Source organism: Equus przewalskii, chromosome 5 (assembly GCF_037783145.1).
Source record: "Equus przewalskii isolate Varuska chromosome 5, EquPr2, whole genome shotgun sequence".
NCBI lineage: Eukaryota > Metazoa > Chordata > Mammalia > Perissodactyla > Equidae > Equus > Equus przewalskii.
This window is the reverse complement of record NC_091835.1, coordinates 64490655-64516326: the sequence shown is the minus strand read 5'-3', so window position 1 is coordinate 64516326 and position 25672 is coordinate 64490655. Positions and strand designations below refer to the sequence as shown.

Sequence of the window (25672 nt, the reverse complement as noted above, 5' to 3'; positions counted from 1 at the left end):
ATTTCCAAATAGTTTGCTCCAGCACCTCTGCCTTCGGGTCTTTTCGCTTGTCACCTTCTTGGTGAGATATGCCCTGAACACTCCATTTAGAACTATAGCCCCCCCCCCACAACACACACACAAACAATCCTTACTTTATTTTTCCCTGAAGGACTTATCATGTGACATGTTATGTATTTTATGTCTCCTCCAGCAAAATGTAAGCTCCACAAGTGCAAGGATATTTTCTGCTTGTTCACTATAGTGCTTAAAATAGTAGACATCAAGTAAATATTTATTGAATGAATTAACATTTTAATTCTTTCTTAGGGATCGCACAGATTTTCACCTCGTTAAAGACAATCAAACTTGAATTTCAGGGAATCAACAGTATTTTCTACAAATTAGTATTGTCCCTCAAAAAGGGAGCCAGTTACACAAAATCCCAAATGGGATAACTATGCTTCAGACCTCCTTCTCTCTGCATACCCATGTGTGCTGAACGAAGGGGACATACATTTGCTCCACTTTAATCCTCATCTTCCTGAGTCTGTTCTTCTAGTTTAGTCTTTCTAAATCCTGTATTTTCTCAACATCTTCCCTGGTTTATCCTATTGTAATCCTAAGACTCTTTTCCCAGCTGTAACTCTTTCTTATTATTTATTCCAAATTTGGTAGAAGCTAAACAAAGGAAAATATCATCAACTGGCATGAGACATAGATGATAAGAATCTTCCTGCCTCTAAAAAGCCAGGAGAGTTATCTATAAACCTCGAGTCCTGGCGAGATCGGAAAAGGGGGTATTACTAGCGAGACTTAGATCATAAAATGTAATTCCTTAGCCTTCTCTTTCCTTCCATGTGTTTTCATGTAGACCACAGCCTGGTTTCTATCCAGCTGGCTGCAAGCACATTCACTGCTGCTAGAAGGAGTTCTTGCCCACACATATCCCTCACCCCATGGGTACTCAGGCAATCAGGCCCATTTGAGTTCCTGGGTCAGTTCCAACAGAGGAAGGGTTTCTAGAAAGAGCTTTGACCACTACCCAACCTTTCCTCCTAGTGACCCCTCAATCCTCAGTTTTTTCCCCAGTCCTTGGGGCTTGGAATCAATCTGGGGTCTGCTGGGCCAATCGTGACTGCTGAGCCCCTGCCCTGGCCCCTCAGATCTCATTTGCTCTTAACCAGACCTGGGATTGGAAGCACCAGAGGGGAGCCTGGGATGCGCTGTACCTGCATGCTACCATATTGCAGAACCACCTGTATCTGCTCCATCGCCACCGGGAGGACTCTCTATCCTCGGTTCTAACCAGACTGCCTAGTTCTGCAGTCTCTGCTTCTAAGCCTGAATTCTGCAAGGTGATCTGGGTCTCTGGTACTCATTCCCCAGTCTCACTATGACTGATCCCCTTCCCCAGACTCTCATACCTATCATCATGTACTCTGTCTATTTTCAGGGTCCATGTCCCAAAATGATGGTCACCCATCACATGGTTCCAGACAGCCATGCCACCATTTCCCTGATTAGATTCCCCTTCAACTAACTGCCTTGAAAATTACAATGTGATGAATTATAGTTCTTGACACAAGGGAATACATAATGTTAGAGAAGATAACAATAATGTCAGAGGAAAAAACAGCATGGGAAAATGTTCAGGATAAAATGTTAATAAAGCAAGTTATAAACCAGATTTTCATTGTGCTTAAATAAAAAAATTGAACTGGGACTGAGATGGCTTCCCAGCACAGTGAGATCACCAAGTGACTCTCTGTAATATCAGCATTTAGCCAGGTCCCTTTCACCTTGACCCCCACCCACACATCCACCTCATCTCAGAGCGGGTCTATGTCTACTTTCAACACATTCCCAGTTTCTCTGATGTTTCTGGGGGTAGCAAGACCACACACGCCTTATGTCCACATCTCTAGTCACCCCTTAACATTTCAGCATCGTTTGGCTAAACTCACTCGCCTCAGTCTGTAAAGTGGAATGAAAGGTGGAGAGGAGCAACATAGGTTCGCAGATGACAGATCATCAACGGACAAACTGGCGAGCAGAGAAGGAGAACCAGTGTGGGCCTTGCTGAAGATAAGGTGGGCTGCTGTCTGCAGGCCACACGGCGGGTTCACAGCAGCATTTATTCACCCATGATTTACATAGACTCTACAGAAAGTGCTAGCTTTGCCTGACTAGTCACATTATAGACACCTGAGCTGTGAAAGAAAACGTTAATGTGCTTATCAAGCTGGTAACCAAGGCTACTCAACCAGCACTGCTCTCTTAGGCCTTGATTCCAACGAAAGGAAAACAGAAATTCTGAAGGAAACAAACTAATAATGATAAGCATTTTGTTCTCCCTGCTGGCCAAACTACATAAATCACCTGTTATATAAAAACACCAGGCTCTTGATCCTTATAAAATCTGAACTATTCGAGGATAAGGCCTGAGTAAACATGGACTATGCCTCGCTTTGTTTCAGTTCAACTCAGCAAACTGCAGCTGGACCTTCCAAAATGCCAGATGCAGGAAAGGAGAATACTGATTTTTCAGCTCCTTTTCTTCTCAGTCTGTTTCCATTTTGCTTTGCCTTTCGGTTCTTTCTGCTCCCAGGTTAGTACTGCTACCCCTATTTCTGATTACAATTTTGCTTTGGATCAACTTACCTGATTTTGTCCTGCCATTTGCCCAACCCACCTGCCTCCAGGACCAGAGCCACCCATTTTCACTGATGCCGTAACTTTCTGCCCACAAGAGAGGTTACGCTTAAATACCATGTCTGCTTCCCTTGAGTACCCTATTCTCAAGGCGCCTTCTACACCTCCCGTTTGTTTACCCTGGAGACCACAGTTTGCCGAATATTCACTATGGAATTGGGAGTACACAAGCTATACTGATGTGAGGAGAAATACAGGCAGCTATGCACACTCTCTGCAAAGATGTGGCATGCGATGAGCGTCAGATCGGTCAAATCCATAAAGCAGAGGAAAATCACAGATTCCTTCCTGAACAGGGTATGAATACTCAGTAAGAGAAAGATAACAGCAGGATATAGAAATCCGACATCAATCATGCACATAAGGAAATGGGGATTCACAACTTCAGCTCCACCAGTGTGGCCTAAAGAAATGACTCCAGGTACTCTTGAGGTGTAACAGTGAAAAACAGAAATATGCAGATTTAGCCTAAGAATCTCCTTCCACCTTGAACGTTCGCAGACTCATGGGTAAGACAAGTATCTCAAAACAATAAATGTATTCTGTGACCCTCAAGTTCCACGTGTGCACATTCTAGCTCAGACTCACCAGTCTTCATACCTTGCAAAGGGAAAGGTGGCAGTCAAGATCTTCCACTGAAGGTGGAAGATCGTCAGTGTAATAACCAGTGTAGGCTGTCTGTGGCAAAGACACCACAGACGCATGCCGATCTCCAACATCATAATACACTAAAACCTGTTTTTGAGAAAAATACTTTTATTTTCACACAGGGAATTGGTGTGAACCATATATATGTTTACTAGGCACACAAACACCTTATTGTGCACAGTTCTTTTCAGATTAGATATGTTGCTCAAAGATGGTCAGCAAAAAGCAGTTAGAAAGTAACAACAACAAAGGTCCAGCTCCACGAGTCCATACCAGTATCATCCTCAAATGTGAAATATCTGTGTCCATTCTGCTTTGGGGCTCTAACTGCAGAAGTCAGAAAAATCACAAAACTATTCTGCTCCTTTAAGATGCAGGAATATTGGTGAGCATTCATAATTTTCCTTCACTGAAAATCTCACTGAATATAATAAGGAAGTCATTGAATACCGTGTCTTTCTATTACATCCAAGTGATTTTCACAGTAGGCAATCTGCTAGAACACCACAGGAGTCCCACACTTTGAAATAAAATGGCACTGTGGATACAGTTTTATGTGCGATCCTTTTTAGTCTAGAGCACTGCCTAGTTTCCTTACTCTTGGCTGAATTGAGTGGGCAACCCATAGTGAGTGAGTGAGAAGAGAAAAAGTATATAATGAGTTCTCTTTTTGTCTTTATCGATAATACAATTGTGCTCTGCCAATTACTGGAGTGGCGACTGTATATCACACTTTGAAAAGAAACCAAAAAAAGATTTTTGCGCTGCTAAAGTGGTAGACATGCCATTTGCGGCAGGGGGCAAAAATCAGTAAATCTAGGTGGCTCTTGGCATGCTTTTCCTACACATCTGGTGCAATAATATGGTACCTGAGTCAGAGAAACACTTCTTCCCATCCCCCTCTCCAAATGAGCCTAATATAAAATCTATTTAGTAAGGACATTCTGCACAAGGCCTCCTATGTGCTTGATTCTCTTTAAACAAGGCATTAATAAAATCACAGTGGCATCTAATAAGATTTTTAATTCCTTGAGGGTAGAAACCATGGATAATCCTTAATGAGTCTAATTTAGTGGGAGCATTTAGTTCACCTCTTAGTAGGAACAACCAATAGAATATTCCTACACCTAGAAGATATATTTATATAGGTTGTATTACCAAAGGCTCCACAATGAAATGGGAATCAGACTGGTCAATGCACTGCCTGTGCTCAGTAAAGATTGGTTTCCAGAATTACTAACAGCAGAAACTGACAGCAAGGGTATCAATGAATGAAAGGGGAGTTTCAGAAATATGATGCTGTTTTATTGCAGAATGAGTTCCCATTTGTGATTACAAGTAGTCTGAAGAGCAAGTCTACATAGAGCTTGATGCCAAGACGCTGCAGTTCCGTCACCTGTTCCCCAGAGAACCAGAGCTCTGAACACACAGTCGCCGCCAGCAGGACCTGCGCCACATCTAGAGCCACAGAAGGCAAGAATCCATAAAAAAAACCTTTATCTCCATTTTGTGAAAAAACCCCTAGCTAACCGACACAAATTTAAGATACAGTAGCAGTACTCACAGTCTCTGGGGTTCGGAAATTATGCTGACTTTCCAGGTTTCCAAAAGTGGGGACAATCGTCTGTTCAAGGTTTCCCAACACTAAGAATAAACAAATGAATAAATACATGAAGCACGAACTTTCATTGGCTTATACACTTTTCTTTTAAATCAGCTTACCAACTATATTGAGCATTTGTGGCAGACTTGCAGGTGTATCTTATTCAACACTTTCAGCTTTCAGGGACACTCAAAATCTTCAGCAGCTGTTCCATCTATCGGACAACACCATGCTTGTAGGATATTAGGGCTTAAAATGCTCTAGGCTAGATCTACCATGGAAAAATCACTTAGCTTCTACATGAAAGGACAAGCAACTAAAAGTTACAAAACTCTAGCTAAGGAACACTTTAGCCTATTGATGCTCTTTTTCCTCCTACATCTCAGGGAATTGATGTGGAGTCATTTCAGGGAAGCAATGTTCTGTTTCAAGATCTGATGAACAGCTATCTGATAGAAATATACTGGGAGCCAAACAAAATTTTCTAGTACAGCAGTCCCCCTTTATCCGTGGGGGATATGTTCCAAGACCCCCAGTGGATGATTGAAACCTCAGACAGTAGCGAACCCTATATATACCACGTTTGCTCCTATACATACATACCTATGATAAAGTTTAATTTATAAATTAGGCACATTAAGAGATTAACAACAATAACTAATAATAAAATAGAACAATTATAACAATATACTCTAATAAAAGTTACCATAGATTTTAGCAACCTCAGCATACAATTTTTTTCTTTCCTTATTAAGTTGAGAACTTTCACCTTTTCACTTAAAGGAAGCACTTTACAGCTTCTCTTTGGCATACCTCAATTGCTAGCATCACTACTCTTGGGCTTTGGGACCATTGTTAAGGAAAATAAGGGTTATTTGAACATAAGCCCTGCCATACCGCCTGACAGTCAATCTGATAACAGAGACAGCTACTGAGTGACTCATGGATGGGTACCATACACAGCATGGATACACTGGACAAAGACAGGATTCAGTCCCAGGTGGCACACAGCGGGACAGCATGATATGTCATCACGATACTCAAAACTGCACACAATTCGAAGTTTATGAATTATTGCTGGAATTTTCCATTTAATATTTTTGAACTGTTGTTGGCCAATGGTAACTGAAACCATGGAAAGCGAGATTGTGGATAAGAGGGCTACTGGAGAAACATTTAGAAAATGAAAAAGAAACAGGTAAAATTTATTTTAATAATATTATTTATTTATTTTTAAAGATTGGCACCTGAGCTAACAACAATGGCCAATCTTTTTTTTTTTTTTTTCCTGCTTTATCTCCCCAAATCCCCCCTGGTACATAGTTGTATATCTTAGTTGCAGGTCCTTCTAGTTGTGGCATGTGGGACGCTGCCTCAATGTGGCCTGACGAGTGGTGCCATGTCCCCACCCAGGATCTGAACCAGTGAAACCCTGAAACCACTCGGCCACGGGGCTGGCCCATAAAATAATTTATTTAAATTGTTATATCCAGATTATCATTTGAACATGTAGTCAATATAAAAAATTAGTGAAATATTTTTACATTTCTTTTGTCCTAAGTCTTAGAAATCCAAGGTGCATGTTATACTCCCAGCACATCTCAATTTGGACTAGCCACATTTCAGAAGCCCAACAGCCACATGTGACTAGTGGCTCCTGCACTGGACCACACAGCATTAGAGGGATACAGGAACCAAATCCAGAAGGTCAGTCATTCTGGAAGACACTAATCTCATCTTCTCAACAAGTTCCTGAAAGGAACAAAAGTGATTGTTGAGAACAAAACAACCATTTCTAGTGTGTTGTTCTAGATTAGATCATAGTTTTAAAAAACCAGATGTAAAAGACTTAAAAATTTTTTTGAGAAAATGTGAATATTGATTAAGTGTTGGATTATATTAATAAATTATTAATATTAAAAAGTCTAACAACGTAATTTTGGTCGTATAGGAAAACATTCTTAATTAAATAAACTTAAATATTCTTAAATATTTAAATAAGTTTAAATAAAGATTAAATGTTGAAAGACAATTAAATAAATATTCTCATTCACCAACTGGTCCAGCCTCTTCAACAAATCAATGACATGAAAAACTCAGACTGTTAAAGACTTAAAGAGCCCTAAGGAACATAACGCCAATGTGTGTTTTTCCCAACACAGCAAGAAATTAACTCACTTCTGACACTATCTGTTTGGAGATGGATAGTCACACCTCAAGGCCTCAGTCCCACAAGTGCCCTCTCAGTTCAGAGGCCAATCACAAGTCCAGGTTGTTACCTGTGCTTCTGAACAATTGGCTACAAATCAAAGGTTCCCACAACCCATTCCTTGGGTTCTATTAATTTGCCAGATCAGCACACCGAACTCAGACAAACGTTTACTTACATCTATCAGTTTATTATAAAGGGTAATATAAAGGTTACAGACGAATAGCCAGATGAAGGAGTACATGGGTCAAGGTATCAGGGAAGGGATGCAGAGCTTCATGCCCTCTCTGAGTGCACCATCTCCCCGAGTTCACCAATCGGGAAGCTCTCCAAACCCAATCCTTTTGGGGTTTTACGGAGACTTCACTACATAGGGATGACTGATTAAATCACTGGCCATTGGCAATTTATTCAACCTCCAGCTCCTCTCCCCTCCAGGGAGGTCAAGGGATGGGACTGAAAGTTCCAACCCATTAACCACAAGGTGGATTCCCCTGGCAACCAGCCCCCATCCTTTGGCTATCTAGGGGCTTTCCAAAGTTGCCTCATTAACATAACAAAAGACAGCTTTATTGCTCTTGTCCCTTAGTAAATTCCAACAGTTTTAGGAGTTCCGTGCCAGGAATGGAGAAGACCAAATATATATATTTTTCATTATAAGTCATAATATCACAACAACCATTAGCAATATGTGGTACTCAAATGGATCCTACTGAAGCCGAGTATCTGAGAATTACTGTAGATAATTCAATAAGCAATTTGTTGTTTTCCTGTTTAACTTGAGGGGTGACTCTGGTTTCAAGGATTTGTAACCTTGTTTTGCAGAAGATTTGTGAGCTTGCTTTGCAGAAGAAAGAGAATGCCTTCTGGGCAACTGCAATCACTGGATGGCCAGCCCTCAGCAGCCACTGAAGCCCAGAAGTCAGATTGCCCAGGGGCTTATCAGGAGTGACCCCTCTGTTTCTCCAAAGCTCCTCCTGGCAAGCCCCTTAGCTCTGTAAAACCTCCCTGCTTGTTAAGGTGGATTTGAGCAAACTCGTACTCCCACCTTCTCATTTTGGCCAATTTGAATAAATTTTTCTCCATCTCCATGTCTCCACCAATGTCTCAGTGTTTGGCTCCTTGCACATGAACTTGAGACGAAGAGGTTTGCTATCACTGCCCTGGACAAACCAGCTGTCAAGGACATATTTATGAAACTGGGGAGATTGAGTATGGAATAAGCATCAAATTATGTTAGAAATTACTTTTAATTTTATCAAGTGTGATGTTATCTTGACTTTGCAGTGACTTTTTTCTTAATGCATAGCATTTTTTTTTTAAATCCATTAGAGGCTTTTATGAAAGAAAAGGCTGAGCTCCTATCAATCCCTTCAGTGGCCCAAAAGAAAGCTGGGCATGTATAGGGGAGATTCATAAAACATCTCTAAGTGATTGTTCAGCAAAACCAAAATATCAGCCAACAATTCAGCTATCAAATACTGAGTTTTGGCACATCACTAAGAAACACGCCAATATCTGGATTTTAGATTCACTCCGAATCTTGTCCACTGAACTCATATCATTGTATGCCTATGAACTAAAAGGAAATGCCAGTAGAAATAACAGCACAAACAAGTGATTCTAAGTCAAATAACTGAGGTCACAAAGGTCCTCCAGACGTGAACTAAAGCATAAACAGGAAACAGATGAGGTGAGCCAAGACTTGCAGGGCTGCAGCCAAAGCTGAAATTAAGGTGCTTGCCTCTGAGAACTCCAGAAGAGTGACAGCAATTACTGCAGTCACTTAGAGAACTGTAATGTAATAAGTTGTTTACTCCAATATCAGAACAACACTTGTCCAAGATAATTACATTCCTGCAGACCACCTTTAAAACTTGCTAAAATGTGTTTATATACCTGGCCCTTGAGAGTGTTTTAAGTTGGTGTTTTGCAGCTTGGTTTACAATAGGAAAAAAAGACCTAACCTTTTTATAGCATTAAGATAGATATTGAAGAAATTATATCTGTGGTATTTAGGATACATTGTTTTCTGGCAGAACTAGCAAGTCAATGAAACAGAATACTGCAGATATGTTTTAAATGCATGTTGTAAATCTGACAGAGTGACCTGACTTTTGGATTTTATCTGGATTCCTTTATAATTAGATGCCCAATTTATCTAGTATGTATCTGGGGTCAACAGATGGGACCGAGCTGCTATCGCTGATTCTTTTCTCTTTAATGAAAGGACAGACTTAAGAAAGTATGCACGTTGCCTAAAGACAGAGGAGAAACAAGATGTTTTACCCAGATGTTCTATCAAATTAAAGGCATCTATGCGTCTTGAAAGGATTTGTGAGAGAAAATATAGAAATATTTATAGTTTTAGTTATTCTGCTGGTAATGGAAACTAATAGATTCACTGGTTAATGTCAACACAAAGGAGAAACTGTAAATGTGAGTGAATAAAAACAGAAACGGTTTTATTGAAACACCATCTAGGTAGAACAAAGCTGCAGCTGTTGCTCTCATGACCTAATATAGTACTGAGAAGCAAATGATTTATGATGCTAATATGATAATTATACTTCCACTACTGACGGGCTCCAGTTACCATTTGATATTCTCATTTCTGGTAATCTAACACAGCTGAAAAAGTTCATTTCTCAGCAAAACTAAATTAGTCAAATTCAAGGTGACACTTTGAGGGCTTTTTATTAAAACAGGGACAGAATCAGGGCGAAAAACAATCTAAACAGGCAAACGTTAAATTTTCTTTCTTTACATAACTCATTTTTCAAATGTAATATTTTGAAATATATTTTTAGTATTGTCACAAAGCTTCACTTTATACTACAGAAGTACCACCTTGAATGGCATCACGATTAGTTCATTAATGTCTGCACTCGGAATGTAAAAAGTATCTGGGACCTCAATGTTACCTGTTCATCAAAAAGCTGACTAGACAACTGAAAACTAGTTATTCTAATATGATGAAAAAACTTCGGTCTTGACATGTCAATGGAACTTTGTATGGATGCACAAGGAAAGTGCAATGGAAAGTCAGGTTCCACAAACATCCATTGCCTACCTTGTATTTTGCACAGTCACTGTGTTACTAGGCTCTGGGGATACCAAGAAGCACCAGATAAGGCTCCTTCTTCTTGAGGAAAGGAATTTGAGACATGATAAACGTCCATTTTAGCATAATTAGTAAGTGCTAGGCTAGACAGACTTATGGAGTACTGCAGAGAGGAAAACACTGTACACACACATTATCAGTTGCTTTACTGTAGGCAAAAACCAAATAATCGAGGATTTAGGTCAAAAGAAATCCACTAAGCATTTTTCTTTCCTAAATTTGATAGTAATTAATCACATAACAATTACTTAAAAATGAAGCAAATAGAATGCAGTTAGTACAGTAAGATTAGAGCAATAAAGTCGGTGGTGGTACAAGTTCTAACATACTTAGTTGGCAGTACAAAATGAAGAGCCCAAGAGAAACGTCTAGAGGCGCAGTCACATTAACAGGTTAATAACGGTAAAAACAGAACAGTGGAAACCTCCCCAGAAAGTTGCAGTTCACATGATTACTTGTCTATCAGTTAGAAATGGAGTAACTAATACTTATTATCCCAATTGCTAAACAGAGAGAGAACTTCTACCCAAGGATGACTGAGACTTACTTAGACTGGCCAATAAAAAGAGCCATTATCTACAATGTTATCACTTAGATAATCTATTATCCATCAGAACACACAAAACGACCTCTCAGGCATGGGTAAAACCCAAAGTGCCTGATAAGTAGTACCCTAGCAATAAAAGTAATCAGAATTAGGCATCCACACTTCATCTAGCTTAGAGCACCAGCAGGGCAGGTGGTTGGGTACAAATGACGTATTTATTATGGTGACTGGTTGCCAGTGAAATGATTGGAGACATCGTGAGCATAAGAGAGACAGCAGGTAAAAACAGACCACAGCCTGGTGCAAAGGGCACTGGGCATGGATTGAGGGGGCTGACTGAGTTCAAGCTCTGACTCTGCAACTTACCTGCACAATCCTGAGTAATCACTTATTCTCAGTTTATTTATCTGATGCTAGTGATAAAATTACGTTTCCCTGGTTATCTCAGAGTTGTGCAAGATACAAATGACAATTCAAAAGGATGCTGTAAAAAAATAAAGCACTATATAAATATAAATTAGGTTTGTGTACACAGACCCAGTGATATGAAGAAATATAAACAGAAATTTCCTGAGTGTGCCATTTTGTGCCTGGCACTTCTAAATGTCTGATCTTATTGAATCCTATTTTTATCCTCGTTTTCACAGAGGATAAAAACTTGGAGGTTATAAGTTGCCTGAGGTCAACCACTAGGAGTAACAATGGGAATCTCAATCTGTCTGATTCCAAAATTGGACATCTTTTTGAATACACTAATGTGTCTCCTGAGCTGCTCTGAACAATTCCATGTGGCCCTCTGATGCTAAATATAAGCTGATAAGGAATTAAAATAGCACTATGAGTACAAGGCAAAAAAGTATTGACAAATAACAGACTAACATAGCTTGAAAAACAAACAATGAAAAAAACAATGCAGTGAAATGTATTGACATAGGGTTCACGATGAGAAGAACTAATGGAAAAACTCCACAAAATAAACAAACAGATACAATATTTTGGCAAGTGGCTAAAGATATTCATGTGCCAAGGATGGAGCTAGGTGATATAAGTACAAATACAAGATAAAGAGGGTATATAAACTATCCTCAGGAATTCCATGATTTAGTGGATGTCCAACTAAAAAAAAAGTCAAAAGGATGGCCCATATCACCTTGGGAATGAAGATGTGCTCACATATCCAGATGGCAGGAAATCTAGTGATCTGCCAGGCAATCCTGGACCTAAAACTCTCTTCTCGCAATTGACTAGAAGTCTCTGAAAACTGGATCTCAGCATACATCTGATGTTTGACCTGAATGCCAGCACTCAACAACCACCATTTTCAAAGCAACCACATACTTGAGCCACCATTTCCTGTCACTCCATACCTTCCAGATACTATGTGGAGACTGCCCAGTCTCACTCCCCACGTCACTTACTGCTGAGCCTACGCCCCAGGTCTTACACCATCCTATGGTAGTCAAATTTGGTCTCCAGGTTCCAGTGTCTCCTTCTCTGGCCTCAGTTTTTAACAGGATCTACTGTATTTTGGTGGCAATTAGGTAGGGAAAAATCTATTTCCCATATTATCCAGAGGTAAGCCTGCAGATTACAGGCCCTATAATATTACAAAGAGATTCTAAAATGGGACCAAAAAGTCATTGTTACTGAAAAGAAAGTTAATAATGAAACATAAAACACAGAGACAGGAAAATTTCTTTAAAGGCTAAGATGGCTGTGTTTCACCACACAGGGCAATGACCTTGAATTGTAAGATCTCCACAAGGTACAAACCTGTGGCTTCAGGCAAATTCCTTAACCCTATATCTCAGTGTCCTCGTCAACCAAATATAGGCTATAATACCTACATCAGTAGGCTATTGTGGAGAATAAATTAACTGACACATATATAAAAGTGACTTGAAAACTGTTAAGTACCATATAAATATAAGCTATTATTTTTTTACTTCCATTTTCAATAAATTTGGCGTCTTTGACCTTGTTAAGCACCAGTTTTTCCTTCTGACTTCTTACCTGGCTATCCCTGCCATTCATTCCCTTTTTTAATAATAAAATAAATTTAAACATAGAAAAAGATAACATTAATTCAGCAAATATTTTTGAATGACTTCACTGTCCTAAGCACTGTTGGCTACTACTTTCATGAAAAGAAATGTGAATCAGGAAATGTTTCCTCACTTTGCTGAATCTGGACTGACCTCTCTCTTACCCCAGCTTGTTACTGGCATACAAACTCAATGACTGTAATATTTAAATGAAAAAAAAAAATGTGGCATTCTTCTCTAATCATTTCTGGAATACAAATTCTAAATTCAAGTTGATGGTTTCCATTAAAGTTCTCTGGTTTTCCCATCTTGAGAAAGACAAAAGCACTCTCTCTTTCTCTCTCAGATAATTCTGGAAGTGGAAGTAGGACAATAAAGGGAAGAAGAAAAAATGTCATTCATGAAGATGTCAAATTTGTTAGGGTAAGAAAATTTTTGACTCATGGCTGGAACCCCGTACTATCCATCAGGCAATTTAGAAAATTCATAAACCTTCTCCCAACATTATGGAAAAAACTTCCTTGCCCCAAAGGTCCCCCTGTTTCGCTTGCCTTCTTGATTAATGTATTAGCATCGAATCACCTACCTCAGCCAGAGCTGGGGCCATTCTTGACTTTTCTCTTTCCCTTAGTCTCGACATCTGGTCAATCACCAAGTTTCATCCTTTTTATTATCAACCTCATCCTAAGTATATTCCATCTGGAATGCACATCCCCTCACCCCCCATTTTACCCTTTCTTTAAATTTGTATTTCAATGTCACCATTTCCATACCAAGTTAAGTTACTTGCCTCTACTCCTAGAGCGCTTTGCGTGTCTAGTAAAACCTGTCATATCACTATACGAGGGGTTCAAAACTCAATTGTTGCATCACTGCTTACTAAAATACATTATTTTTCAGTTGGTCTTCTAGTTAGAGTGTGGAAAAGAAAGAAAGAAAAATGAGTGATTATTATAAACAAATTTGCAGCTTACACTGAGCAGAGTCCCAAATAATCACATGGTAGTTAGTTACTCTTTCACAACTGGCCCCCAGGACAGAAGATGAAATCTGGGAAAAAGATAGGTGTCCATCCGCCTTATCACACTGTATGGCCATGACTGGTTTTTTCCCTCCACTGGTCCATGGGCTCCTGGAGGGCAAGCCACTGTCTTATTCTACTTTGTCTCCTCAGAACCTGAAACAATACCTAGCATATCACTGATGTTCCATAAGTGGGTGAATGAACAAATAATAGAATGAATTATAAACTCTTTGTCACTCCAGAAAAGTTACTAGTGCTCTTCAGTTCCTCAGAATGCAATTTAATTACCTACATAATAATAAAAGAATTTTCATATTTCCAGAAACATATTTCATTAGGCCACACTAAGATATGTCCACACACAAAGCAGATAATATTTTTCAAATATGTGGACAATATTTATAAAAAGGACAGGCTCAGCCTCTTCTCCATCCTGCCCACTGGTCCAGCAACACATCAAACAGGAAGCTGCTCCTACCCGCAGCACAAAAGACGCCACAGCAGAACAAAAGGGGGGACAGTTCAGTGCGTCCCTTGGGCATCTCATCCTCCTGGCCCTACCCCAAGTGGTAACTCTAAGGATTTCTTCCATCTACGCATAACAATACCATCTCTAAGAAGAGCTCTGGTAAACATAATTTTCTCCATCTTGTTACATTTCCAGTGATGCTTACTGTTGTTTTAGCTCTTATCCACTGTCTTTCCCTATTCCCGCCATCCCTCCCCAATAAATCAGCTCTAAAAATACACCTAGAAGTTAAACATGACTCCTTTTGAAGAGCTGGGAACTATCATCACATTATCCATTCTCACATCGCAACCAGATCAGGTAATGCCTTTATAGAAAAGTCCAATGTATACTACAAACCTATCAGATCCCAATTGAATTCATTGGTTCCTTCACCATCTTAAAAAACTTCTTTACTGTGACATATATAAAACATAAAAGTTGCCAATTTTAACCATTTTTAAGTGTAAATTTGGTGGCATTAATTCTGTTCATGATGTTGTGCAACCATCACCTCTATTTCCAAAACTTTTTTTTTTTAATCACCTCAGAGACTCTGTAACCCTTAAGCAATAACTCCCCACTTCCCCCTCCCCCTAGTCCATGGTAACCTCTAATCTATTTTCTGTCTCTATGAATTTGCCTATTTTAGATATTTCATACAAGTGGAATCATACAACATTTGTCCTTTTGTTTCTGGTTTATTTCACTTAGCATAATAATGTCAAGGTTCATCCATGTTGTAGCCTGCATCAGAACTTTGTTCCTTTTTATGGCTGAATAATATTCCACTGTATGTGTATACCACATTTTGCTTATCCATTCATCTGTTGATGGACACTTGGGTTTTTTGTGCCTTTTGGCTATTGTGAATAATGTTACAACAACTAAAGACATACAAGCATTTGTTTGATTCCCTGTTTTCAATTCTTTGGGGTATATACTTACGAAAGGAATTACTGAGTCACATGGTAATTTTAAGTTTAGCTTGTTAAGGAACCACCAAACTGTTTTCCACAGTGGCTGCTGCGCCATTTTACATTCCCATCAGCAAAGCATGAGGTTTCCAATTTCTCCATATCCTCACCAACACTTGTTATTTTCTGTTTTTATGAAATTCTAGCCATCCTGGTAGCTATGAAATAGTGTTATGGGGTTTTTCCCCCTTCTTCTCCCCAAAGCCCCCCAGTACATAGTTGTATATTCTAGCTGCAGGTCCTTCTAGTTGTGCTATGTGGGATGCCGCCTCAGCATGGTCTGATGAGTGGTGCCATGTCTGCATCCAGGATTCAAACCAGTGAAACCCTGGGCCGCCAAAGCAGAGCACATAACTTGATCACTTGGCCACAGGGCCAGCCCCAGTGTTGTGGTTTTGATTTACATTTCCCTAAAGGCATATGATGTTGAGCATCTTTCCATGTCCCACTGGCCATTTGTATATCTTTTTTGGAGAAATGTCTACTCAAATCCTTTGCCCATTTTTCAGTTGGGTTGTCTTTTTGTTGAGTTGTAGGAGTTCTTTATATATTGTGGATATTAAAGTCTTATCATACGTGATTTCCAAATATTTCTCAAACTCTGTTAGTTGTCTTTTTCAGTTTCTCAATAATGTCCTTTGATGAACAAAAGTTTGTAATTTTGAGGGGTTTAATTTATCTATTTTTTTGTTGTCATTGCTCACGCTTTTGGTGTTATATCTAAGAACCCATTGCCAAATCCAAGGTCATGAAGATTTATCTCTCTGTTTTCTTCTAAGAGTTTTATGGTTTTAGCTCTTATGTACATGATGTGAAGTAGAAGTCTAACTTCATTCTTTTTGTGTGGAAATCCAGTTGCCACAATGCCATTTGTTACAAAGACTCTGCTCATTGACTGTACTTGGCATCCTTTTCAAAAACCAATTTGCCAGAGATATATAGATTTATTTTTGGACTTTCAATTCTATTCTATTGATCTATATGTTTACTCTTATGCCAGTACCACACTGTTTTTGATTACTGATTTTTGATTAGTGTAGTTTTGTCATAAGTTGTGAAATCAGGAAATGGGAGTCCTCTGATTTTGCTGTTCTTTTTCAAAAGTGTTTTCGCTATTTGGGGCCCCTTGCAAATTCAATGAATTTGAGTCAGTTTTTCCATTTCTGCAACCCTTACTATTTTAACAACTTAATAATTTAAATCTAATAACTAACAATTATTGATGATATAACAGAAAAGTATTTTTATTTAATTTTAACCAATTTGAAGTTGTTTTTTTAAAAGCTTGGCTAAGAACAGCTGATGTTCTATAAAGGACAAATGGTATTAATTATAGAAATATGTTCCAAAAACATCTTGGAAAGCTATCACTTCACAGTCCAACTGGTTCAGGGCTCCTCAGACCCTCAGGGTTCCCAACTGAACACCACCCTGAGTTTGCAGTTGGCTGTGGCTCAGCTGAAACTTGGTTCTAGTCACTGACCTGTCAGGACCCAGATTACAGTGATTATACATGTCCCGGGGATGAAAAAAGACACCACTCTTCAATTCCTATTGTCTTTAAACTCAAAGTACATTTGACTCATAACTTCATGCTTAACTACCAGAGTAGGCCTAATTTCAAAAGCAGTTTTTGAAGCCCAGGAGGGAAGAGAACAGGGAAATCCAAGAAGGAAAAAAATTGATAACTATAGGTCCACATTCTCTTATCCAAAACCTTTGATGCGAAAACTTGTGTTTCAGAGTTTTTCAGAATTCAAAAAGAAAATAGCTCTTACACACATATACCGTATAATATGATGCACCCCTTACTCAAACACATTCATATTTTGTAGCCAAAAATATGAATAGTCATTCTAAGTGGGATAAAGGAAAAAAAACATAAGCGGTCTCCTGTTGGCCAAGGTCAGGTTTCTCCAGCAGATGAGTTCAAATTTTTTTTCAACACTTTTTGGATTTTTGAACTGTAAGTAAGGAACTGTGAAAATATAACTAGTAAGAACGTATTCATCACACAATAACAGAACTTAAATCCCAATTACAGCAGCTTGTCACATCCACACAGAGCAAAAGGCTCACAGGAAAGACCAAGAAGGAAGGGCCCAGAGATTGCCACTTCCCACCATTTCACAAGTTGGATGTTTACCAAGTCAATCTTTCCCCTAGTAATCAGCCACAAATAAACTCTAACAGAGAAAGCGAACTCTAAAATTTGCGTAAATAGAAAACCAGAATTGATATACCATTTTTAATGACCAAATTGACAGAAAACAGTGATTAATACCTAATATTAGGAAAGATGCAGAGAACACATAGACAGTGTCAGGTTGTATGAGTTTTCTGGGTGGCAACTTGGCAAATGCAGCCAAAGCTTTAATATTAGTCATACCCTTCAATCTTATAGTTCTATTTCTAGGAAATAATATTTGATGGCTTAAATCAATTAGGATACAGCTATATGAGAGTACCTATTTAAAATAATTTTGTAGAAGAATATTCATGACAGAAAATTTTAACAATATATTTCAATGTGAAAAAGTAGATTATAAAACTATATATAGTATATACCCAAAAGAAGTGAAAGCAGGAACTCGAACAAATATTTGCACACCCTACTCACTGCGGCAATATTCACAATAGCCAACAGGTGGCAGCAATCCAAGTGTCCATCAACAGACGAATGGATAAGCAAAACACACAATGGAATATTAGTTAGCCTTGAAAAGCAAATTCTGACACATATCACAACATGGATGAAACCCAAGGACATTACGCCAAGTGAAATAAGCCAGTCACAACATGGCAAATATTGTGTAACTCCACTTATCTTAGGTGTCTAGAGTAGTTCAATTCCTACAGACAGAAAGCAGAATGGTGGCTGCTAGAGGCTGGGGGAGGGAGCAATGGGGAATTATTGTTTAACAGAAGCAGACTTTCAGTTTTGCAGATGAAAAAGTTCTGGAGATGGATGGTGGGGATGGTTGCACAACAATGTGAATGCCAGTGAACTGTACACTTAAAAATGGTTACAATGCTGGGCCAGCCCCGTGGCATAGTAGTTAAATTCAGTGCACTCCACTTCAGCAGCCCAAGTTCACAGGTTCAGATCCCAGTCATGGACCTACACCACTCATCAGCCATGCTGTGGTGGGGACTCACATATAAAGTGGAGGAAGACTGGCACAGATGTTGGCTCACGGCTAATCTTCCTCAGGGGAAAAACAAAAATGGTTACAATGGTAAATTTTAGGTTATGTGTATCTTACTAAAAAAAAGTAGTTAACAATATGCTACTCATTGTGGGTTAGGCTGTACCAGGCAGCAGTAGGTGGGGTTTCTTAGACAGATGAACCCATTTCATCCTCACAACAGCCCTATAGGGTAAAGGTAAGTATCATAGTCACCTTTACATCACTGATGAAGAGGCACAGAGAAGTCAAGTATTTTGCCCAAGATCCCACAGCTAATGAGCAGGAGAACAGGAATTTGAACCCAGGAGCCCACAGGCCAAGATTATAACCACTATATTACACTGCCCCCTGACCTTAGGTAGCTTGCTCTCTTGCATTATTCAAGTCTCTGCTCAATCCTTGCCTCAGAGAGGCTGTCCCTCAAAAATCCACCCCCAGGGTAGAGCCACTATTCTCTGTCACCTTCTCCTGCTGTCCTTTCCTTTAGCACTTAATAATTACTTAGTTATATATATTATGTGATTTCCAAGAGGGCAGAGATTTTGCCTTATTTGTAGCTGGATCCCAAGCACCTAGAATAGTGTCTGGGCCACCCCGTGCACTCCATGATTATCTGCCGAGCGACTGACCAAATGGATGCACAACTTCTCTAAGGCTGCTGCTGGAGTCAGACAGACCTGAATTCAAATCCCAGACCCACCACCTCCAAAAGGTGTGACCCTGGGCAGCTTATCCAACCTTTCCAGGCCTCAGAGTCCGCACCTGAACTATGGAGTGAACAGCACTTCCTTGCAGGCTTCTTTTGAAGATGAAATGAGCTGTGGCATGTGAAGTGTTTAGCATGGTGCCTGCACATAGGAAACCTAGACAAACATTAGCTACAAGGATTACATAACGAGAGGGGAAAAAATGTTGGCTGAATCTCCCTGAAGTTCTTCTCATTTTTGAAAGAGGGGTATAGCCTTTGGAATATGTTGAGAAATAAAGACGTCGACAGTAGTTTATTAAATGATCTATTACTTCAAAAATCAGGAGAGTATCTATAAATTCAGTCTACATGGAAAATGAAGAGAACTCAAGAAACACATTAGTCTATTTCATCCCGTTTTTATGCATTCTCTACTGTATTATTATTTAGGTATTTCTAAATCATGCCCATTGCTTAAATTTTGAACGTATGAATACATTTTTTAAGCCGTCGTTAAAAATAGACTGAGATGACAAAAATTCCTTTTGAATGGATCAGTTCTGACAGTTCAGCATATTATCTTAGGCTAAATAGAATTGAATGCCTATATGGTTGAGGGGATTCAAATTTATATTCGGTCACCACCCCCTGTGCAGCCGCTGCTCAGCGGTAACACAATGAGAGGCAAGCGGAAGGATGGCAGCAAAAGCCTCATCCTCCTCAGGTGACTTCTGGGAAGTGGGGCACCCAGAGCGGGCCCCAGTCACTCCCTCATGCTGCAGGACTGGCGTAGCCATCCTAACTGCGGATGCAGCAAATGTGCTGTGAATAGGTAACTGTTGAGAGAAACTCAGACCTCCGGTGGGAGGAAGGGTCTTGGCAAGAAGCATCTGGACCCTGCCCCGGGGTGCTAATCTCTTTATCCAGCACTATGACCCTCACAAATGCCTCTCTAGACTGTCCCAGGGATGTGGAGGAGTCCTGTCAATTACTCTCATTAATCGGACCACAACATTTTTCAGCTGCAAATGTAACGCTTTAGAAGGTCTGAACCCTTGCTGTTTGCTCCACAGAAAAAAATAACCAACTCTTTGGGGCTCTTCTTTCATTACACTTTGATTCTATAACTTGAAACACTAGTCCTGTCGCCAGCTGCTAAAGATCTCCTACCACTCTCCCCAGTAGATGGGGGCGGGGGCATGGTGATGGAGGGGAGGCAGGCAGATCCCAACTGGAACATTCCATCCCAATTTGGGAGCTCTTTATTTAATGGGTTGGAAGGTCATTTCTTTTTAGAATCCCATCAGGGACTTCAATTATGTGATTATCCTCCAGCTGGCCAGATGCAGCCAAGGAGGTTCAGGCATTTCTATTCTAGAAAATACCACAAAGTAGTTCTTTAATTGAGATTTTAAAAATAAACAGGTCATCTGAACATAGGTAAATCACCTAGGAGATGCAAGGTATGTAAATTTTCTCAAAATATGCATTTAAAGTACTAATTACAAAAATAATAATACAAATAACACTTAAATCAGATTGCCTCTCCCCAAGGAGTAATAATCCTGAGGCTTTGTTCCAGGATCAAATGTCTTAAGCTATTGATCCTTTGTGAGTTCATCTCATGCCGGTTTTTGTCCCTGTCCTTCCTTCCATGTACCAAGTTTATGTAAGCATCAGACTTTCACACATAAAATAACACCCGTTGGGGCTGGCCCCGTGGCCGAGTGGTTAAGTTCGCGCGCTCCGCTGCAGGCGGCCCAGTGTTTCGTTGGTTTGAATCCTGGACGCGGACATGGCACTGCTCATCAAACCATGCTGAGGCAGCGTCCCACATGCCACAACTAGAAGGACCTACAACGAAGAATATACAACTATGTATCATGGGGCTTTGGGGAGAAAAAGGAAAAAAATTAAAAAATAATCTAGAATTTAAAATAATAATAATATCTGTCACTTATTTAGCACGCAACATGAGGTAAACACTATAGTAGGTCTGAGAGATGTAAAAATGGCCCTTAAGACATTTACATATGAAGGCTTTAGGTAAATAAACACAAGTGACCATCCAGGGAGAACAGATGCGTGCACAGGGCTGGGGAGACAAAGAAGAGAGTCCTAAGCCAGCCAGGCTGGGGGTGGAGAAGGCGGCCCCTAAACCGAGTGCTGAGGGATGCACAAGAGGAAACAGGGGCCCATCGAAGAGGCTGCTCTCATAAGGAAATCCAGGCTGGAACCAACGTAGTGATGGTGGTAGTGGGAATGAATAGAATTAGATGCAGTCCAGTGATCTCAAGGTGTTAGAATCAACAGGCCTTGCAGGCTAACTAGAGAGGAAGGTAAGAGATGCCTAAGCTAGCAGCCCTGTTTGACCTGGCCACTGGGCTCATTGAGCAAGAAGGGCCTTTCAAATCTCCAACCCCTCCTTCACCAGTTTCAGTAGCACATCTTAACCTCCGATTTTGTAGAGAAAGTGGGAAAACTAGATGCTCTCAGCTGGAAAAATTAAGTTCTATTGCCAAATCAGCCAAACTACATTCGTTTATTCATTCAACCAACAAGCATTTGGTGAGTGCCTGCTATGCACCAGGACTGGGCAAGGCTCTGGGGATGTAGCAGTCGCTGTGGACCCTGTCCGCCGCTTCATCTGATCTCCCTTCCTCAGCCTAAGGCCTCCTTCCATGCCTTGGTTTCCATTCCCACTGACCTTCTCCCTTATCGGATATTCAGCACTTTCTCCTGTGACTTCAACCTACTCTTTATTTGCCCCTCATCGTGCTCATATTTCTTCCATCTTAAAAACAAAACAATCCAAAAAAAGCCTCCCCTTGGGCACTGCAGCAGTATCAGAATCTCAACAGTCACGCCCTGTGACTCACAATTCCACTTTAGGAACTCGCTGCACAGCAATTCCTGGACATATAGGAAAGGAATGCACAAGTACGTTCAGTGTAGCATTATGTGAGAGAGCAAAAATGTCTGAAACAAATCTCCAGAGAATACTACAGCACAACAGAACACTTCCCATCTGCCTCATGCAGTGGGATATCTGAAATACGCAGGTGAAAACATAAGCTTTAGCAGACTATACGCAATAAACCCAATTTTTGTAAAGTAGATGTGTCTAAGTGTGTGTTGCGGTAGCATGTGCACAGAAAAATCTTGAAGGAAGTATCTCAAATTATTAACAGTGGTTATATACGAGGGAATGCAATTATGGAGATTCCTCTCGGTTCTATTTTTTAATGTTTAAAACTTTAAGAGCCAGCTCTGATGGCCTAGTGGTTCAAGTTCGGTGATCTCACTGCTTTGGCGGCCCCGGTTTGCTTCCCAGTCACGGAAGCACACCACCTGTCTGTCAGCTGTCATGCTGTGGGAGCAGCTCACATAGAAACTAGACCAACTTACAACAAGGACATACAACCATGCAATGGGGTTTGAGGAGGGGAAAAAAAGAGGAAGATTGCCAACAGACGTTATCTCAGAATCTTTCCCTGCGAAACAAAATTAAAATAAAAAAATAATAATAATGGGGCCGGCCCAGGGGCGTAGTAGTAAAGACCACATGCTCCACTTTGGAGGCCCGGGGTTCACAGGTTCAGATCCTGGGCGCAGACCTAGCACTGCTCATCAAGGCACACTGTGGCAGCATCCCACAAAAACAGAAGAAGACTGGCACAGATGTTAGCTCAGTGACCATCTTCCTCAAGCGAAAAGAGGAAGATTGGCAACAGATGTTAGCTCAGGGCCAATCTTCCTCAATAAATAAACAAATAAAATAAAATAAACTTTTACAATGAGTATATAATGATTTGGTAATCAGAACAAAACAATAAAGATAAGAGGCTACCATAAAAAGGAAAAACAACTTTATCAGCCTTTTCCACTGCATCTATTGCATTACAACACAGTCCAAAATCCTTAATACTCCTGCCAGGGCTCTAAGGGAGCCGGCAACTCTCCAATGGGGATTCGGCCTCTACCTCCCACCGTCCAGGTCTGGCTAAGGTCATCCATGACTTGCACACTGCTAAACCTAATGCCCATTTTACATTTCTGCCTTACTCGACATCTCAACCACCTTTGACACAGCTGACCACGACTTCTTTTGAAGACTCCCTTTTCTTGCTTTCCTTCTCTGAGAGGTTCTTCCAGCTCTCTGGTATCCTCTGTGGACCTTTACGTCTGAAAATATTCAGGGCTCCCCCCGAGGCCAGCTCCTGTGTAATTTATCCCACGGCATCTGTTAACACTTTTAGATAAAGGTTCCCAATGCAGCGTCCATATCAGATGTCTCTTTGAGGAAGGTAAATTTTGTTTGTGGTGCCTTGTTTTCTAAGATGAAATATGTATTTATATTACATAGTCAGACACACACACACAAATGTTGATGGAAAAGAATAAAAGAAAAATACATAGGGGGGATCACTGATGTAGAGAGACATATGTAGAGGGGTAAACCTCAATCGGAAAAGCAAAGATAAGTGTGCATTATACACACACACACACACAACCTTTTTTTGAGGGAAGGAGAGAAAGGAAGTTGAGGCAGTATCCCCTGAAAGTTTCCATTCGTCTCTCATTTCAGAAGCAAGATGATCCATAAAGAGTGAGGGGAGAGGATGCAGAGCGGAGACTGAGGAAGGCGGTGAGAGTTTGAAATCGTTGCTGCGATGGATTCGCGCATCAGCTGGCTGCTGTGCTGGGTTCAGCGTCTGTCCTGCTCTTTTCTCCTGAGTTCTGCAAATGCTCACAACTCTGATTTTCTTTTTAGCCTCCTGTCCCTAAGAAGATAGTTCCCCAGAGTCAGCATAAGGAGCCAACATAACATCATAACCTGGGGAACTTTCACAAAATGATTCCTACACCCCGCCCACCGAGTCTGGTTTAGTAACAGGGGCAGGGGTGGCTCTATTGTGCACCCCAATTTGAGAAGCAGTGCCCTTAGGAACCTCACTGCGGTCTCTGGGCCACAAGGTCCCTGACCTCAGAGATCACATTTCTCCTCAGTCATTGTACTGACCACTGCTGAGCACGTTGGGTTGGTAATCACCCCCGCCAGTCAAAACCACAGTGACATGCAACGTCCACACTGTCTTTCCATCTCACTGAGAAACAGCAAGGTGGGGGAGGGAGAAAATACAGCCGGGCTATTATCTACTCACACGCGGCATGGAGGGGAAGGCCACATCCACATAGGGTGCTACCAGGATGGCCATCCCTGCCAGAGGGGAAAAGGCAAAAAAATAGACCTCTTTCTCTATTATCTTTCCTGTTTTTCTGGCTCAGAACTAACGCTTTATCTAGCTATCGAGAACATGAAGCCAAGTATGTTTTGGAGCTGAACTGCGATCAGCTGAAAATAGCCCAGAGAAAAAAATTTCAGAATTTTTAACCTTTTAACAGTTTCTTGTTCATGAAATGTGGGTTGCAATTTTACTTGAGACTTTAAAGATGTCAGAGTTACAGAGACTGACAAATACAAGGAGAAGCTTAAATTTTGCATTTCCTCAGTTGGCTGCTACAGCTCTGTTTCCTAACCTGGTGTTCAGTTACACAGGATTATCTTAACTTCTTGGAAATAAAATCAATCTATGGGTACAAAGAGATCTTCAAATCATCTATTTCAATTGCCTGGTCGTATAGATGAGGAAATAATGACGAGAGAGAATGTCCAGGATTAAACAGTTTGTAGCAAATCTAGAAATAGAATCCAAGTCTCCTAACTTTCAGCCCAGGGAACTTTCCACCATACCTCACCCCCCCCCCATAAGTAGGAAAAGAAGTGAAGTTGGTGAAAATGGAGATTCACAACTTATACAGAAATCTGTTTCATGATCAAATGCCTCATGAACTGAAGTGCAAACAAGCCTCATAAAAATTTAAAACTCATGTCAAGTGAAACTTTTCCGTAAAGATGGAGTACTGAATATGTGCATTTAGTTCTACCCCTCCTCAAATACTAACACAAACAGATAAAGACAAAGAGCACAGAAGAAGAGATAGTAACACAATTTTGGAAGATGGAGAGAGCAAATGGTCTAACAGCAACTGGCTTAGCCAACTGGAGAAAGCTCAATCCAAAACTAGGACCACCTAGAAGCAACTTCATTTAAATTATAAACCCCCATGAGGCTGAGGGACTGGCAGCACCAGGTTCCTCTGGAAGTGGGGGTGAAGGTGGGGTGGAGAATTGACTGAAAGTCTGTTTAAGAAGTAGTTAGAGCCCCAGATTCTCTCCCTCACTCCTTGAAAATAAGTGATTGCCTCCAAACCCCCACGCCCCACCTAGGAGAAGACTGGAAATGTGTTCTCTGAAAAGAGTCAATAAAAGATCAGTCAATAAAAAAGTCAACAAAAGTCAATAAAAGACTCCAGTCTCTACGTAGCTTTCTGACTAGTCATATTTTCTCT

The 25672-nt window shown here is 40.4% G+C and overlaps 1 protein-coding gene across 8 annotated transcripts in view; it reads right to left on the bottom strand.

Annotated features, from left to right (window-relative positions):
* ANO6 (anoctamin 6) overlaps positions 1 to 25672 on the bottom strand; it is a 187899-nt gene that overhangs the window by 110731 nt on the left and 51496 nt on the right. For all 8 annotated transcript variants that reach the window (XM_070621109.1, XM_070621107.1, XM_070621115.1 and 5 more), the window contains one exon: positions 4907 to 4986. In XM_070621109.1, coding sequence (XP_070477210.1) covers positions 4907 to 4986 — 80 coding nt within the window. The remainder of the gene's footprint in view (positions 1 to 4906; positions 4987 to 25672) is intronic.